This window comes from Peromyscus eremicus, chromosome 1, assembly GCF_949786415.1.
Source record: "Peromyscus eremicus chromosome 1, PerEre_H2_v1, whole genome shotgun sequence".
In the NCBI taxonomy this organism is placed as follows: Eukaryota; Metazoa; Chordata; class Mammalia; order Rodentia; family Cricetidae; genus Peromyscus; species Peromyscus eremicus.
The window spans coordinates 87,940,674-87,958,740 of NC_081416.1; the positions used below are offsets into that span (position 1 = coordinate 87,940,674).

Below are 18,067 nucleotides of genomic sequence, written 5' to 3' on the forward strand. Positions count from 1 at the left end.
TCCTTAGGGAGTGTCACAGCAGTTGTGTGAGCTTTAAGGACTGTTTAAGTCTGTAGAGCATTTGGGTAGTCCTTCCACTATTGTACAGATGACACTCATTTATGATGGCTCAGCTCAGGATAGTTTGAATTTATGACGTACAAAAACAACATGCACTCAGTGGGAAGTGAACTCCTGAATTTGAATTTTGATCTCATCATGAGTTAGTCACATATGGTAAGACCCTCTATCATGATGCAGGGAGGCAGCATGGTCTCAGCCAGCTACACAATCATATGTTGCTAAGCTCTAACATTTGGTAGGCTAGATGGGTTGAATGCACATTTTATGTAACATTTGCCATTTACTGTGGGAAGCCCCATTGTAAGTTAGGCAACATCTATACAAGTCTTTGAGGCCTAGACATGGGATTTTGCTAAGTCTTTCAATGGTATTTTGTAATTTTCAGTTTTTGTCTTGTGTTTCCCTTGTTTAATTCATTCATATTTTATTCTTTTCATTATTTTTTGTTTGTTTGTTTTTTTGTTTTTTTATTTTTTTCGAGACAGGGTTTCTCTGTGTAGCTTTGCGCCTTTCCTGGAACTCACTTGGTAGTCCAGGCTGGCCTCGAACTCACAGAGATCCGCCTGGCTCTGCCTCCCAAGTGCTGGGATTAAAGGCGTGCGCCACCACCGCCCGGCTTTTCATTATGTTTTAAACAAGAGTCTCTCAATATCATTTGAAGATTGCCCATTGTAAGAATCTGATAATTGTATATTGATCTCATGTTTTCCAACCTTAAGAACCCTTCCTTAATTCCAGTCTTTTTCCAGGGGAATCCTTAGATCTGAGATCATGCTACTAGATCACGTAATTAGCAGTAGAGGTGGTTTTACTTCCCAAATCCCAGGCTTGATGTGTATTGTTTCTTTCTTGCTTCCCACACGGGTGCATTTTGTGTCTTATCAAATGCCTTGGCTATAACCGGTAAAAAGAAATGCTGAGAGCATATGTCCTTGTTTTACCCCTGATCCTGAGGGGATAGCATTCAGTTATTCTCTTAAATATGATGTTAGCTGTGAGATTTTATAAATGGAAGTTTCCTTCAAATACTAGTTGAATGAATGTTTTTATTAGGTAAGAGTTGGGAATTTATCACATGCATGTTACATCTAATTGAAATGGTCATACTTATTTTTTCTCTTAGTCTATTAAGTTTGTATTGTGTTACATTGATTGACCTTTCAAATGTTAACCATCTTTACATTCTTGAGAAAAACCACACTTGGTTATTATGTGTAATCTTTTCTCTATGTTGTTGGTTTCTGGTGGTGGTGGCGGTAGAAATGGTAATAATGGTTTTGTTTTGGGTTTTTTGTTTTTTGTTTTTCTTTTTTGTTTTGAGATGAGGTCACACTGTATAGTTTGGGTTGACCTGGAACTACCTATGTAGCCCAAGCTAGTCCTAATCTCCACCCCTGCCCCCATATCCTCCAAGTGCTAAGGTAATAGGTATGAGCCACTTATTTTAGTATCTTTATTCATAGGGAAGATTGGTCTGTAGTTTTCTGTGATGGTTTTCGTGTCAGGTAATATGACCCCATAGGATGAATTAAAGGCTCTTGAATGAATATAAGAGCCAACATTCTATAAAACATTCTACAAAACTAGAATGGCATTTGTGAATCGGGACTTTTATTTAACCTAGTGAAAGAACATCACATTTATTAATAAAAGACACCAAATAGCGATTGATGTTGGTTGATATTAGATTAGATTATACAGCTAACATTAAACTATTGGCTATTTTATTCTATGCAGTATGTCACTCAAGCCACAGTTTCTGGCTATAGACTTGATAATTAAAAGAAGCCTTATATGGTAGTGAAACTAAGAAATTATTTTTAATTTATTGCATACAGGCAATATGGATGAGCTGGTTAAGCATGGTCTACGTGCCTTAAGAGAAACACTCCCTGCAGAACAGGACCTGACCACAAAGGTAACTCATGGTTCCAATTGTAGTTATTAATAGTGCAGTTTAATCCTCAATCACAAGTAATGAAATAGCATTGCTTAAGTTATTTTAATTGGGCTGCCTTGGGTCATTTTTCCTTTCTATTCACAAAAAGATCTGGTTTTGAAATGTCATGTTTTAAATTGGGGTGGGAGTTTATGTAGCAATAAAATCAGTAAATGTGAATGTTCTTCAGTTTTGTTTTGTTTCGGAAAGTAGTTAGTCATACCTTTGTCTTTGGTTTGTTGTTACTTTTGTTTTGTTTGTTTTAGAAAAGTATAGTATAACCTAGGCTAGCCTCCAACCTGCTCTGTAATTGAGGATGACCTTGACCTCCTGATCTTCCTGCTTTCACCTCAGGTGCCAGAGTGACAAGCCTGCACCACCAGGCCCTTTCTGTATTTTTAACGGTGTTAACAGATATATTGAGCACTTGCTATATTCAGACATTCTCTAGGTATTGGGAGTATAATTCAACAAGTATCTTGGCCTTCATTAGAGTCTAATGGGAGAGTAAATAATATATACATAAATAAGTGACCTGCTATATCAGAGGGTGACAAGTGCTGAAAGAATAATAACACAATAGAAAGAGCCTATTGAGTATTGGTCATTAGTGAGTGGATGTAATTTAAAACAGTGATCAAGGATGACCACCAATGAAGTGAAATTTGCAGAAAAGAACTAAAAAAGGTAAGTGAGCCATACTGGTGTCTGGAGTAAGATTATTCCAGCAAACACATGTGCAAAAGTCCTGAGGCCAAATTTTCCCAGTGTTTAAAGAAGGAAGTCAGTAGACTTGGAGCCAGTGAACAAGATAAAAATGAGAAGGCAAGAAATCAGAGATGATATATATGTATATTTTATATAATATATATATATATATTATGTATATTCAGAAACAGTGATAGAGAAGTGATTCGGTGTTAGATATTGGGGAATTAGAATTTGCTCACAAGTTTGTTAGGATTGGAGCATGATGCTTTCAAGGTTTTTGACGTGATAAACGAAAGAGTTATCATTTTACTGAGATGGATATGAAAGTGGAAGGAACAGGTTTAGGGACAGACATTATAGAAGAAGGTAAGTCAGTTTAAGATGTATAAAATTTAAATGCCTGTCTGTCTAATTGATAGAGAAGAAGCAGTTTTCAGTACCCACTAGACTTCTGTGGAGAGTGGTCCAGGTTAGAGTTAAAAATGTTGGAGTCTTTACATAGAAATGACATTTAAAGAGTAGAATAGGTATGGTTTCTAAAGATAATAGATAATCACTTTAAGGATTAGGCCAAAAACACTCTAACCTTTAAGAGATTGGGAGATTAGTAGGTGTCAGCAAGAGACTCAGAAAGACAACCTGAGACAGAGGAAAACCTGGAAAAATGAGACAGCCTTGCAAGCAAATGAAGAGACTTGGAGAAGAAAAATGCTAAGAAACCAAGAAGGTACAAATTGAACTACCCACTGCAATAACAGTGGTAGCCTGAGGACTTGACAGGCAGTTCTAGTTGACTGGGGAAGGAAGGCCTTGAGAAGAATGGACTCTAGAGAAGAGGAATTGAGAGATCTCTGTGGAGGAGATGAGTTTTTTTTTTCCATTGATTATTCCAGACAAATATGGAATATTGCCTGGGCAAAGAAGTAGTAAATATTTTTCACTGTTTAAGATTTTTAGGCTGGAAGAAATTACATCACATTTGGTGTATGGTTATGGTAATAATTCAGTGTAAAACGAAATGGTTATATAGGAAAGATAGGAGGAAACTGGCCAGAGCTGTGTCTTTTATCAACACAGACGTGGAAAGATTGGCTATCAAGAAAAAATAGGAGTATTTATTCATAGTAATGGTAAGAAAGAAAATATCTGTCTCCCAGTTGCTTTTGTTTTCTCAATGAAATGGAAAAACAGGTTTCCAGCTGAAGAAGGATGGAGAATGTTAAGAAGGAAATGTCTAAGAGAAGGGGAGATTGGGGTTAGGGGTGTGGTTCATTGATAAAGTGCTTGCTCCTGACAGGCAGTCCTCAGCACTGGGGGAGGGAGAGGGGATGGTGGGATGATCTAAGAACTAAGTTGTGTGATCATAAAAGAGCAGGGAAGGTATACTTGGGTGTACTACATTTAAGTGTGATAGCATTGTAAAGCTATTTGTTAGTTATTGGGTAATTGTTATTTAGTATCTATTTCAGTGGTTAGCCACCTGTGGGCCATGACCCCCTTGGGGGGCGTCATACAACCCTTTCACAAGGGTTGCATATCAGATATTTACATTCTCATTCATCACAGTAGCAAAATTTGTTACAAAGTAGCAACAAAATAATTTTGTGGTTGGGCGTCACCACAGCATGAGGAACTGTATTAAAGTACCATAGTGTTGGGAAGGTGGAGAACCACTGCTCTAGGTGAAGACTTTGTTTCTAGATAACATGGACCTTTGAGGCTACTCATAATAACCAAAAGTGAATATTGAATCTGTAATTGAAAAGAGCCATAGTTTCCTGACTCTCTTACACCTGCATACAGTTTTTCAAACTTTGAATTTAAATGCTGTATTAGTTTTTTCTACTTTTTTGCCCAACATTTTATCATACACATTAATTTTCCCTTTCCACCCTCAGAATGTTTCCATTGGAATTGTTGGTAAAGACTTGGAGTTTACAATCTATGATGATGATGATGTGTCGCCATTCCTGGATGGTCTTGAAGAAAGACCACAGAGAAAAGCACAGGTATGTTACTAGTCAGCTTTACTGTAAGCTGCTGTTCCTATCACAGCCATGTAAATTCCCTACTTTTGTCTTTAATTGTTAAGATAGATCCATAATTGAAATAACAAAGAGAAAACTGAGTCAAGTTAAATATTGAAGGGGCAATGATCTCCATAAACACAAAAAGGGAGAAGAGTTTGGTTTTCTATTGTAACCTAATTAAGGTGACCCCAAAATTTTCAGGGTTAGACCACATTTCTCAGAGTTCTGTTATGTATGGACCAAGGCATAACTAGATGGTTCTGCTGCTCTCAGTTGGGCTCTTACAAATGCTGCAGTCTGATTGAAGAAGGGGCAGAGCATCCAAGAAGACTTTATTCTTTACTGGCTTTCTAGGTATCTCAGAGTCAGCTAGAAGGCTGTGGACTACTAGAATGACTAGGCTTCTGTCTATATTCTCAGGGCCCCTCCAACAGAGTGGTGGACAGAGCTTAGAAAAGCTCAAAAGTGAAGGTTGCCAGCCATTCTAAAGGCTAGAACTCAGGACTGATACAACTTCACTTTGGCACATTGTTTAGGTTAAAGTGAGAGATAGTGCTAGCCTATATTCTTCTGAGAAGGGTCTGGAAAAGAATACTTTTGTTGGGAGCTAGCTTTGGACATTTAAGTTGGCTCTCCATAAGTGGTGACCAAAAACATTAAGAAATACTGATTTAAAAACTGAAAATAGGGGCTGGAGAGATGGCTCAGCAGTTAAGAGCATTGACTGCCCTTCCAGAGGACCCCAGTTCAATTCCCAGGACCCACATGGCAGCTAACAACTGTCTGTAACTCCAAATCTGACCCCCTCACACAGACATACATGCAGGCAAAACACCAATATACATAAAATAAGAACAAATTAATTATTTAAAAACTGAAAATAAAAATGGTGAGTCTAGGGTTATATATTTTTCCTGAGAATATGCATTTGATTTTTTCCCCCTTCAAACTACCTTCCTGCCAAAGCCTCTAAGCTTGTAGGATAACAGGCATGCACTCCACACACAGCTCATATGTGCTATTAATGGAGGTGGATTTCATGGCTGTGAAATATAAAAAGTGGTACAGAAATTTTACCTACAGATTATAGGTTCATTCCTATAATCCCAGCACAGTGAAACCCTCTCCAAAAAAGGGGTGGTAGTGGTAGAGTTTCTTCCAGCTTGAGTTTTTTAATTTTCCTCAACTTGGCAAATATACTATTGGTGCTGTTTGGGGGGTAAGATCTGTATTTTAGTTGTTGTTAGTAAGAATTAGCACTGTTAGGAAGAATGCTCCAGAGTCCCATGTAGCTAGTTTGTGGGTATTGGTGTTTTTTCTGAACAGAAGGAAATTTAAAAGGTGCTACTGGCTGTGTTTTAAGCATAGTAGTATAACATAAGAAAGTCTTAACTCTTAAGACAAATGATAAAAAGTAGAATTAATTGTGGATGATCTTTAAGTTTGAAGAACTGAAATTTTATTTTTATATATGTATGTATACTTTTTTAAAGCTTTATTCAAAAATTTTAACAGGATATTGTACTGAAATCAAGTGTCTGTGATATCTTTTAACCCCTTTCCTCACTAATTTTTTACATCGTAATACCTGTGATTTAGGAGTGTGTATTAAATGTTCAGTTTACATCTTTTCACTTTTTCTTTTTTAAAGCCTTCACAGGCTGCTGATGAACCTGCAGAAAAAGCTGATGAACCAATGGAACATTAAGTGATAAAGGATACAAGGATATGAGGATGCAGAGACATACACTGGTGACAATAATCTGTACTTAGAACCAACAGCTGCAGAGTATGGGGTGGTATGTTTTAGGAATCAGTCCAGATGTGAGTTTTCTCCAAGCAACTTCACAGAAACCATATAATGGGTGCATTTTCTTTGAAAGGGTCTACATAATCATTTTCTAGAAAGTATAGGTATCTATACCAATGTTTTTATATGAAGAAAATAGTGTCTTTGCAGTTTTAAAGACAACTGTGAAATAAAATTGTTTCACCTCCTGTTGTATCAAGTTTCTGTTTGTAAGTAGTTTCAGCTGCGGACAGGATTACAATGGTGGTAAGGTTGGAGGAGCGATTTCCCAGGGTAGCAACCCTTTCTAGAGAAGGCTTCTCTGTGGATGGTAACGCAGAGTTTAGACCTAAGTCCTAACCAGTGAATTTTCTCTTTAGACAAATCACTCAGTCCTGGTTTAGAGAGGCCCTTTCAAGAAATACTATAGTTAAAAGAGAATTTGTGGCCAGGCAGTGTGGTGCATGCCTTTAGTCCCAGCACTTGGGAGGCAGAGGCAAGTGAATCTCTGAGGTTGAGGCTAGCCTGGTCTACAAAGTGAGTTCCAGGATAGCTTGGGCTGTTACACAGAGAAACCCTGTCTCCAAAAACAAAAAAGAAAACAAAAAACAACTCAGTTGCTTAGATCTCTTTATACCTTCTTGAAGGAAGACTGAAAAGAAAACAAAACACACAGACACACACACACAAAACCCCTAATAGCTTTGTTATTATCTCTGATTAATTGTGTGTAGATGATGTCAGTCTCTGCACTGGAAATAACCTCAGAGACCTGTCATTTAAGTTTGGGAACTAGCCACAAGTACCATGTGGCAAACGACCATGGAGTTGCATTGTGCACATACGAAACACTAAAACTACAAAGTTCCGAACTTCCTGGACTTTGGTGTACGGTCTAGAGAAGGAGGCTAAAATTAATAACTTGTATTTCTTCCCCTGTGCTGAGTGGATCTGTTGTTAAAAGATAAAAATCGTGTGCTTTTTTTTTTTTTTTTTAAATCTGTTTCCTAAATACAAACTATTACTTGGCTAAAGCTCAACTAAAGATTGAAAAGTGACAGTGTTTTGTTTGTTTGTTTGTTTTAAGATTTATTTATTATATATACAGTGTTCTGTCTGCATATACACCTGCAGGCCAGAAGAGGGCACCAGATCTCATTACGGATGGTTGTGAGCCATCATGTGGTTGCTGGGAATTGAACTCAGGACCTCGGGAAGAGCAGCCAGTGCTCTTAACCTCTGAGCCATCTCTTCAGCCCCAAAAAGTGACAGTGTTTTACATTGAACTTAATTCTAAGGATAGTTTTAGTAGTTGGTATGGACCACATAGCAACCATTGCTGCTTAACAAAGTTCCAGCATTTTGACTGTGGATCACAATTCTCCATCACCCTTTACTTTCATTTTTTTTTGTTTGTTTGTTTGTTTGTTTTTTGTTTTTCGAGACAGGATTTCTCTGTGTAGCTTTGCGCCTTTCCTGGGACTCACTTGGTAGCCCAGGCTGGCCTCGAACTCACAGAGATCCGCCTGGCTCTGCCTCCCGAGTGCTGGGATTAAAGGCGTGCGCCACCACCGCCCGGCTACTTTCATTTTTAATGATTCTCACCTTTCCCGTGGGCTTCAATGGAACATAAGGATGTGTAGGCGGGATTTTTCTGTCCCACCAGCCAGCTCCCAAATAACCACACAAACTTATAAAAGCTCAGCCAAGAGCTTAGATTTACTATTAAACTAACTAGCTACTAGTTACTAACCAGCTCTTACATCTTAAATTAACCCATATTTCTTCTCTACACTCTACCATGTGGTGGTACCTTTTTTTCAGCATGGCATGTTCATCGCTTCCTCTACGTCTGGCTCACAACCTCACCTTCTTCCTGTTGCTCTCTTTTTGTCCCAAAGTCCTGCCTAACCTCTACCCTAGGTACTCGCTACTGTGAAACCATATAGTGTGATAACTGCCTACTCCCACACAAGTCAATACTAAGCTGCTAGAAAATTTAGATATGTTTGATAAATAAGGTATATTTAACAATCAAAATTTATAAATTCATAAGGTCTATTCAGATTCACAGTAATACTTGTCTAGCTTCATCTTTGCTTATGTTAAGCTTTAGCTATTTGGATAAACTAAGCCATATTTTTAAAAAAATGCAGTGTTCAATAATGATGTGTCTGGTACCCCATGAAAGACCTTTTCCCTAGATCAGGCATTTAGACAAAAGCCCCTATTCCCTCACAGGCTTGAAGAAAGTTTCTGCTTGCTAAAAATGGAGTCATTCTTGTCTCTGGCAAGAGAACTTGTGGCCCTTCCATATGACTGTGGTGCCTATTAACTTGTGAAGGTCATGTTAGTTTCCTCAATCCCTAATCATAAGCCACACCCCAGCTCACATGCCCCCTTTCTCCCATTTAATCTTTGTGCAATTAGAGAGTATAAAAGTGTGGCCTTTCTTTCAATAAAGTGGCAGCCATCATGATTCACCCTCAGATCATGTCAATCTCCTCCTTCCCCTCACTGACTTGACTCCACACCTCATCTTGGGGACCTGAACCCTGCTAGAGCTGGACTCTGGCAAATAGGTTGGTTTTTTTTGTTTTTCCCCAGTATGTATGTGGTTATAGTCTAAAGACTGATTTTTCAAAATTCTCCCCACTTTGGAAATAGAAAAAACAAATTCGTTAAGAGCCACATGCTGTGCCAGCATGAATTACACCACTAGCTCTAGCACTACAAGATACAAGGCTTGCTGCTGCTTACTGGCTGCTAGTCTATCTCCAGGTTCAGTGAGAACCTGGCTTTGGGGAGTCAATCAGGATGATAGAGCAGAATGCTTATGCTCCTCCGGCCTTCCACTAATATGTACACGTGTGTGTACCTCCCACACAAAAGTCTTCCACTTTAAGGACCTTACAGAGTTCGTTGTGATGACCCTTTATGTTTAGTCTGTTGCGCTCAGTTACTCCATTTAATCTGCTGAATAACTGAACAGTTAGATTCCTAGTGTCATGTAAGTCTTCCCACTGACATAAAGATGATGTCATCTGGAATCTTCATGTGCAGTTCTGAAGAACTGGCACTGTCAAAAATAAAAAGCCAAAAATAGATGTCAAAACTCGTGTTCTGCCAGGCAGTGGTGGCGCACGCCTTTAATCCCAGCACTCGGGAGGCAGACCCAGTTGGATCTCTGTGAGTTCGAGGCCAGCCTGGTCTACAGAGCGAGATCCAGGACAGGCACCAAAACTACACAGAGAAACCCTGTCTCCAAAACAAACAAACAAACTCATGTTCTAAACTCTTAGTGTTGACCATTAAGCAGTTTAGAGCAAGTCTCTAGTCCTTAGTGTGCTCAATTGTGTACTTTTATAATTCTGATACCCAAATTTTTACATTGAAATAATTTGCGATTTGGAGGACATTCAAAATGATATGATGACATTCTAGGGTTAAAAGTCTCGAAAATATATAAGAATTAGTGCCAGGTGGTGGTGGTGCACACCTTTAATCCCAGCACTCAGGAGGCAGAGCCAGGCGGATCTCTGAGTTTGAGGCCAGCCTGGGCTACAGAGTGAGTTCCAGGACAGCCAGGACTGTTTCACAGAGAAACCCTGTCTCAGAAAACCAAAGGAAAAAAAAAAAATTAGTGAAGCTATATAAGGTCTTGATATCTGCTCAAGAAGCTCCAAGTTTTAAAAAGCAAAATCATGCACATTACCAGTGGCAAGTTCAGGTGCAGACCTAAAATGCTATCTTGTCATACTTTAAGTTTCCTTAGTGAAATCAGTCATAAAGAACCCTAAAGTTTAACATGATGCATGGACATGGTTAGACTACACCAAGATAGTCCTAAACTGCTGAGCCTCTCATTGCTAAACCTAATCTCTATACCTTGTTTGGTGTAATTTCAAGTGAATTTGGAAAACTAATAACTGCATTCCATGCGAAAAAAGGAGTACTCAAAAGGAACGTTCTTGAATGCATCTCATTCTAGAGAATTATGCTGAGTAGAAGAAAGCTAATCTTCAAGCTTCCATTGTGTGATTCTATTTATAGACTGGAATGGATAGATAGTTGCCAGGGTTAAGGTGGGCATATGGCTGTGACAGTGGATGGACAGCAGGAGGGTCTCTGGGAGGACTGTTCTCTGTCTTGACTGTCTAGAAGCAAGTACATAAATGAGAGTATCTAAACTGGTCAAATCTCAACAAGGAGACAGGTCAGTTTCCTCCAAGACTTCACTATTCAGAGGAACTAGGGCAAGGAACTATAGGGCTTGCCAGAATAATTTTATCCTACAATTACCTAGATTAAAAGCATTTAATTATTTATTTACAAGTGCTTTGTCTGTATTGTGCCCTTTGTCTGTATGTATGTTGTGAGCCACCATGCGGTTGCTGGGAATTGATCTCTGGACCTCTGGAAGAACAGTTAGTGCTCTTAACCGCTGAACAATCTCTCCAGCCCCGATTTAAAACATTTTTTTTAAAAAAACACACAGGCCAGGTGTGATGCCATGTGCCTGTAATCCTAGCACTTGGGAGGCTGAGGCAAGAGAGCAGTAGATGGAGAGTTGAAGGTCAGGCTGGGCTTATATAGTAAAACCATCTTTTAAAAAAAATGCCATCAGAGAGGTCACCCTTAAAGTGTTGGAAACATACAGTCTCTCTGGTATATTTTGAGTCCTGGGGGAATTTTTTTTAACTTAATGGTTCCAGAAAAGAGCAATGTCAGAATAGCTGCATTCCAGGTGATGAGATACTTACTATTTGTATTCTGTGTTCCCAAGTGAGGTGAACAGGTCAACAAAACAGGACCTATCAGACCTTGTATACACAGTATGCATCCATGTGGTACACACCTGTAATTACAACTGCTCAGAAACAAAAAACCACCTTTTCAAGACCAGTCTGGCAATTTTGGAAGACCGTGCTGAGGTTTTCAAATATTTTGTTATTATTAATTGACTAGGACATTGGCATGGGATATGGAACCACAAATGAACAAGAACTATACATCTAATCGTAGTTGTAACAATTCGGTCTTTGGAGACAAAGTAAAATCTTTTGAGACTGACTATCTCCTTTATGCATACAAACTTTTAAACTATTGGGTGCTCTGAAAGGATCGTGAAAGGCCGTTCTTGAATAAAGAGTAGAAATAATAGTTGCTAGACAACTTCTGATATTCACGTAACTCCAGGTCAACTGAATAAAGCCAGATTCAGATCACCAGAGGTATTAAGCCCTCAAGTGTATCTTCATATAACCAAGTTGCCTTATTAAAATATCTAAAATCATCGGCTTAATAATCAGTTAATTTCCCAACTTATTATAAATGAGAGTAATAAGAGAGTCTGCTGGACTTTTCTGTTGATCTTTTGTACAAGTTTTAGTTCCTGGGAACTGTTCAGTGACCACAGCGCTTAAGTCAGGGCCTACTCACGGGGAAAACTTAAATACTTGCTCACTGTGTTGCAGAAACCAAACCTGAGAAAGGAAGAGTATAGTATGGATAGTATGCACTTCCAGCGCGCAGCCGCAGGACGAAGAAAGCTTGTCCTGTCTGGGCCGCCGTACAGGATCTGCGGCTGCATCCTGGCTCGACTCCCCGCCCCCTTCCACGTCAGCCAAGGGCTAGGTGGATCGGTCTAGGCAGCCGCTGGCTGGAGCTGTAGTCCACGGTTCCGCGGTTCCTTCCCGGTCGTCGCCCCTGGAGCCAGGTAGCGGCCTGCGCCCCGAGCCACGGGTTTGCGCCGGTCGCGCGGGGTCGGCGAACCACCGGACGGGGGACGAGGAGACGCCGGGCGCTTGACTAGGCCGCGGCGCCAGGCGGTGGGGGCGGGGAGCTGGGCCGCGGCCCCGGGGCTGTGGAACCGGGGTCTGCGCAGCCTGAGGCCTGGCCGTGCGTGGACGGAGGCCGGAAAGGGGCGGCTGGGGCGCACCCACGGGGGACCCGCCACGGCGGAGGAGTCCAAGGTTCTGCAGCGTCTTCGCTCGCGGGCTGCCCTCCTGGAGCAGATCCGGCTGTGTTGTGTTGGAAATCACTGCCCGGTGACGTGGTGCTCAAGGTTGTCACTGTTGTGTGGACCTCGACTCCACAGCTTTCCACACCCTGGGCCGGGGAGCGGACCAGCACGGTGTGGTTGTCCCTAGAGTTCATGGAAGTGGGGAAGCACTCGAGATCGACATCCTCAGAAGCGACACGGGAAGAACTGAAGGCAGTATAAAGATCAGGAGTGATTTGCGAAATTTACCTTTTTTTTTTTTTTTTCTCTAATTGATACCTGTATTCATTTTTTGTAGATTTTCCTGGCTCCTTTCGTCATTTTCATCTTGTATTGTGTTGATTATAAACAGAAACCATGACAGCAGCTGAGAACGTGTGCTATACGTTAATTAACGTGCCAATGGATTCAGAACCCCCTTCTGAAATCAGCTTAAAAAACGATCTGGGTAAATAGTTTCTTAATTCAAATAAATTATTTTAATTGATATATTAAAAACATTAAAAAGTGGACAAATTAGTGTTTTTATACACATGTATATTGTATAATATTTAAATCTTGTCAAATATAATTGTCTCAACATTCATCATTTCTTTATGGTGAAAACATTTCGAATCCTTTCATTGAGATTTTCAAAAATATATAGTACGTAGTTATTAACTATGTACACCAGTCTCCCTGGTATACATTATCATACCAGAACTTATTTGTTACTCAGTATCCATTGATCAGCCTTTCCCATCCTTCCTTCTTTCTTACTCTCCCCACCCTTGGTTAACCACCGTTCTCTCCCTTTACCCCTGCCCACTCCTTTTTTTTTTTCCTTTTTCTTTCTTAAATTAAGGCCATCCATACTCTTTCCCCATGCTGGCCTGGAACTCACTAATAGGCCAGGGTGGCCTCAAGCTTGTATCAGTTCTCTTACCTCAGAAGTGCTGAGATTTCAGACACTGGTGGGTCATTAATCAGCTTTTACTTTCAGCTTCTATGATGATGTATATTGGTACATCTTAAAATTTTCTACTCTCGACTCCTCTTTCACTTGAGGAAGTATTTTATATATTATGTGTGTATGTGCACAAATGTGTGCTGGTGTATGTACATATTGTGTGTAATTATATGTGCAGTCCAGAGGTAAACCTTAGGTCCCTTTCTCAGTCACATTGCACCTTATTTGTTTTTTAGATTTTCAATTTTTTTTAAGATTTTATTTTTAATTATGTCTATGGGGGGGTGCACATGTGTGTGCAAATGCCCATGGAGACCAGAGGTGTTGGATCCTCCTGGAACAGGCAGTTGTGAGCTGCCCAATGTGAATGCTGGGAATGGAACTTGAGTTCCCTGCCAAGAGTGTTAATGTGCACTTAACCACTGAGCTGTTTCCAGTTCCCAGACTTTTTTTTTTTTTTTTAATATTGATTTCTTTAGTGGGAAGTGCAGAGACAAATGTGCATAGTACTAGTGTGGTGATGAGATAACTCTTAGGTGTCAGCTCTCTCCTACCGTGTGGGTTTTAGGCGTTGAACTCAGGTTGTTGGGCCTGGCAGCAAGTGCCTTTTACCTGCTGAGCCTTCCCAGTGCTTTTCTTCACTCTGGAGAGACAGGATCTCTCACTGGACTTGAAGCTTGCTGATCCCAGGGATCCTCCTCCCCAGTGCTAAGGGTACAGGCATATGCTGTGCCTGACTTACCTGGGTGCTAGAGATTGAACTCGGTCCTCATTGTTTATGTGGCCAGCACTCTACTGACTAAGCCATCTCTCTAGCCTCTTCAAACAACAATGTTTTGTTTTGTTTTTTTAAGACATGGTTTCTCTTTGTAACAGCCCCGGCTGTCCTGGAACTCTCTTTGTAGATCAGACTGGCCTTGAATTCATAGAAACCGGCCTGCCTCTGCCTCCCAAGTGCTGGGATTAAAAGTGTATGCTACCGGGCGGTGGTGGTGCACTCCTTTAATCCCAGCACTCGGGAGGCAGAGCCAGGCGGATCTTTGTGAGTTCGAGGCCAGCCTGGTCTACAGAGTGAGATCCAGGAAAGGTGCAAAAGCTACATAGAGAAACCCTGTCTCGGAAAAAAAAAAAAAAAAAAAAAAAAAAGTGTGTGCCACTATGCCTTTTTTAAAAAATTATACATTATAGCATAATACAATTCAATTATATACTAATTTGATGCTTACACTTAAGGAATGACCATAGGAAAACATTAAAACTCTATTTTCCATAATTAAACCATTGTTTCTTTAAGAGAAAAAAAATATTTATAAGTATAGTAAAAGCATTGCAGCTCATAACGCACAATTGTCTGGAATCTGAGCTGAGGTGCTTCAAACAACATTATTTTGTGTTATGTCTTGTATTACATGTCCAGTGTAATGTGAAGATGTTGTGTGTTCAAAGTTAAGGCTACAATGAAGTCATACAGTATAACACAGTCTAGTGCTATTAGAAATACTGGATTCATTAAGTGATTTTGAATTTTTTTTTTTTTTCATTTTGTGTTTAGAAACCTTTCACTGTTGCCAAATTCCACATTCAGTTGTGCTACCCAAGATCCGCTTGTGACTCACAGTTTAAGAAGCTAGGATTAGGGGTTGGAGAGATGCTCAGCAGTTAAGAGCACAGGCTATTCTTCCAGAGGACCAGAGTTCAATCCTGAGCACCCACGTGGCTGCTCATAAACTGTAATTCTGCTTCCAGTGAATATGATGCCCACTTCTGGTCTCCAAGAGCACTGCATGCATATGGTACACAGACATACATTCTGACAGAAACACCAATATGTACAAAATAATAAAATAATTTTTTTAAAAAGGAAAGAAAAAGGCTAGGTTTAGGTCAGCAAGATGACTCAGAAAGTAAAACTCTTGCTACCCAAGCCTGACAACCTGAGTTTGATCTCTGGAACATATAATAGAAGGGAAAACTTAACCCCTGAAAGCTGACATCCATGTACATGCTTTGGCATGTGTGCCCATGCTCACATACTACAACAACAATAGTTAATTTGTAAAACAACAGCTAGAATCCAGGTAAACATTGATATTTTGTAGTGAAAATTTTAAACTCAAGAGACTCTTTAATATTTCACATTCCCTTATAGTTAGAAGTGCTTAATTTTTCTAGAGTTTTGATAAAGATTTTTTTTGGTAAGTTATGTGTACTTGTACATGGATATGTGCACATTAATGCAGGTCCCCTCAAGTAAGAAGAGGGTGTATCTAATTCCCTGGAACCAGAATTATAGGTGGTTGTAAGCTGCCCAATGTGGGTGTTAGGAACTGAACCCAGGACTTTTTTAATTGCACGTACTGCCCTAAACCACTAAGCCGTCTCTCCAGCCTCCCATCTAGAATTTTTGAGAATGTCTTCAATAGATCTTTTGTCTTAGGAAAAAGGAAAATTTTTTACCCTTAGACTTGCAGTATTGGTATAGTGAAATAGAATAATATCCCAGTCTAATTTAATAAAGCTAAAAAAAATTTAATTACTTGTCCCTTAAAAAATATTATAATTTCTTGCCCGGTAGTGGTGGCGCACGCCTTTAATCCCAGCACTCGGGAGGCAGAGGCAGGCGGATCTCTGTGAGTTCGAGGCCAGCCTGGGCTACCAAGTGAGTTCCAGGAAAGGCACAAAGCTACACAGAGAAACCTTGTCTCGAAAAACCAAAAAAAAAAAAAAAAAAAAAAATTTCTTACATGTTTAATGTATGACACTTAAATGTAAGTGACAATTTTCTGTAGGTAATAGGTTGGTATAAACAAATAAATGAAGTCAATACTGAACCAAACGTGAATATTCCCTACAACTTTATATTTTCATTCTGGAAACATTTTTTGCAAAAGAAACAGACATATGTTTTGAATTTTGAAAGCCTATGCTCTGCTCCTTTTAAAGTATATATACTGGCTACTCCCAGTGATACATACTTGTAGTCCCAACTGCTCAAAAGACTGAAACAGAAGGTCACATTTCAAAACTGGTCTGGATAACTTAGGTCCCTGTCCCGGTGAAGTGACAGGGGCTGTGGATGGTGCTAAGTATAGCACTTCCCAAGCATTCGGGAGGCCTTGAATTCAGTACCTAGTATTCGGAAGGGGACAATGAATGTGCTGTATAATTTTAGAGTATGGACTTGAGAACAGGGTCCTACTCTATAACCTGGCCTAGAGCTGGCCATGAACTCATGATCCTCCTGTTCCAGTTTTCATGTACTAAGATAAGAGGTGTGTGCCACCATGCCTGGTGTGCAAAGTGAGTCTGTCACTTTGATTCTTATTTAATTGGATTACTAGCAAGTACAGATCAAACTGATAACACTGTTTTGTTTTGTTTGTTTGTTTTTTTGTTTTGTTTTGAGACAAGGTCTCACTATTTGCTCTGGCTGCCCTGGAACTCACTGAGATCTACCTGCCTCTGCCTCTCAAGTGCTGGGATTAAAGATGTAAGCCACCACACCTGGCCCAACATTGTTTTAAATACAGTGATAATTGTATTTCAGATATTGGAAGTTATCCTTTAGGAAGTACTTTAAAGTTTATAGAGACTTAATATTTTATTTGCCAATGTTGGCACAAACCTGTAATTCCAGCACTAAGGAGGCAGAGGTAGGAGAAAAGGGAACATTATATCTTTCTCAGTTTAAGTTGTTAAAAAAAGGGAAATTGAAGTCGGGGCACTTAAAGTACAGATGGCATAAGGTTTTTGTTTGTTTGGTGTAAAACTTGCTTTTGAAACTGTAGTTATAAATTGAGATCTAGTCTGCTGAACTTTTGGAAACTTATTAATTTATAAACAGAAGCCATCAAGGTTATAATGGCCTAATTTTATGACTTTTAGACTTTGTGTCTTTTAGATTATCAAACAGAATAGGGAACCAAACACCTGAAACATCCTAAAGGGAGCTGAGGAATATAGCCCAGTGGTCGAGCACTCGTGAACAAGGTTCTGGATTCGATCTTGGGACCAAAACAAAACCTAAAGAGGGAGGGAGCTTAGAATAAAGAAACAAAAGATCTTTTAGGCTCTGAGTACCACTTTGACCAATTAAAACATTGCTTTAATTAACCAAACGTGAAGATTTTCTCTATTCTGCAGCATAGGAAGATACAACTATGGGTAATAATGTATAGCCTTTAGAGTGATGAAGGACATTTGGGGGAGGTTGTTTGTTTTGAGATAAGGGTTCATATAGCCCAGACTGGCCTTCAGTGCAATATGTAGCTGAGGTTGACTTTGGACTCTTGATCATCCTGCCTCACTGCTAGATTGCTGAGATTACAGAAATGTGGCATCAGGATCAGTGACAAGCAACTGACTGACTTAGTATGATTCCTCTGAACCTGGAGCTCTGCTTGTAACCCTAATGAGTGGTCATGTACAGTCTGTCTCTTTGACAAAAAGAACTATCTTTTAAAATGGTTGTAAAGATTAATTTATATACATGTATGCATTTTTTAACGTTTTATAAAATCTTTATTGACAAATAATTCACATAGTATACAGTTTGCCTATTTGCACAATTTGATAGACTTTA

General features: G+C 39.6%; 2 protein-coding genes across 3 annotated transcripts in view; both read left to right on the forward strand.

The window, feature by feature from the left end:
* Psma1 (proteasome 20S subunit alpha 1) overlaps window positions 1-6,741 on the forward strand; it is a 133,091-nt gene extending 126,350 nt beyond the window's left edge. For both annotated transcript variants that reach the window (XM_059268498.1, XM_059268508.1), the window contains 3 exons: window positions 1,902-1,981; window positions 4,612-4,722; window positions 6,395-6,741. In XM_059268498.1, coding sequence (XP_059124481.1) covers window positions 1,902-1,981; window positions 4,612-4,722; window positions 6,395-6,451 — 248 coding nt within the window. In that variant the 3' untranslated portion in view covers window positions 6,452-6,741. The remainder of the gene's footprint in view (window positions 1-1,901; window positions 1,982-4,611; window positions 4,723-6,394) is intronic.
* Window positions 6,742-12,491: 5,750 nt separating this feature from the next.
* Window positions 12,492-18,067, forward strand: part of Copb1 (COPI coat complex subunit beta 1) — a 42,581-nt gene continuing 37,005 nt past the window's right edge. Inside the window, exon 1 of the mRNA XM_059268519.1 lies at window positions 12,492-12,984. Coding sequence (XP_059124502.1) covers window positions 12,894-12,984 — 91 coding nt within the window. The 5' untranslated portion in view covers window positions 12,492-12,893. The remainder of the gene's footprint in view (window positions 12,985-18,067) is intronic.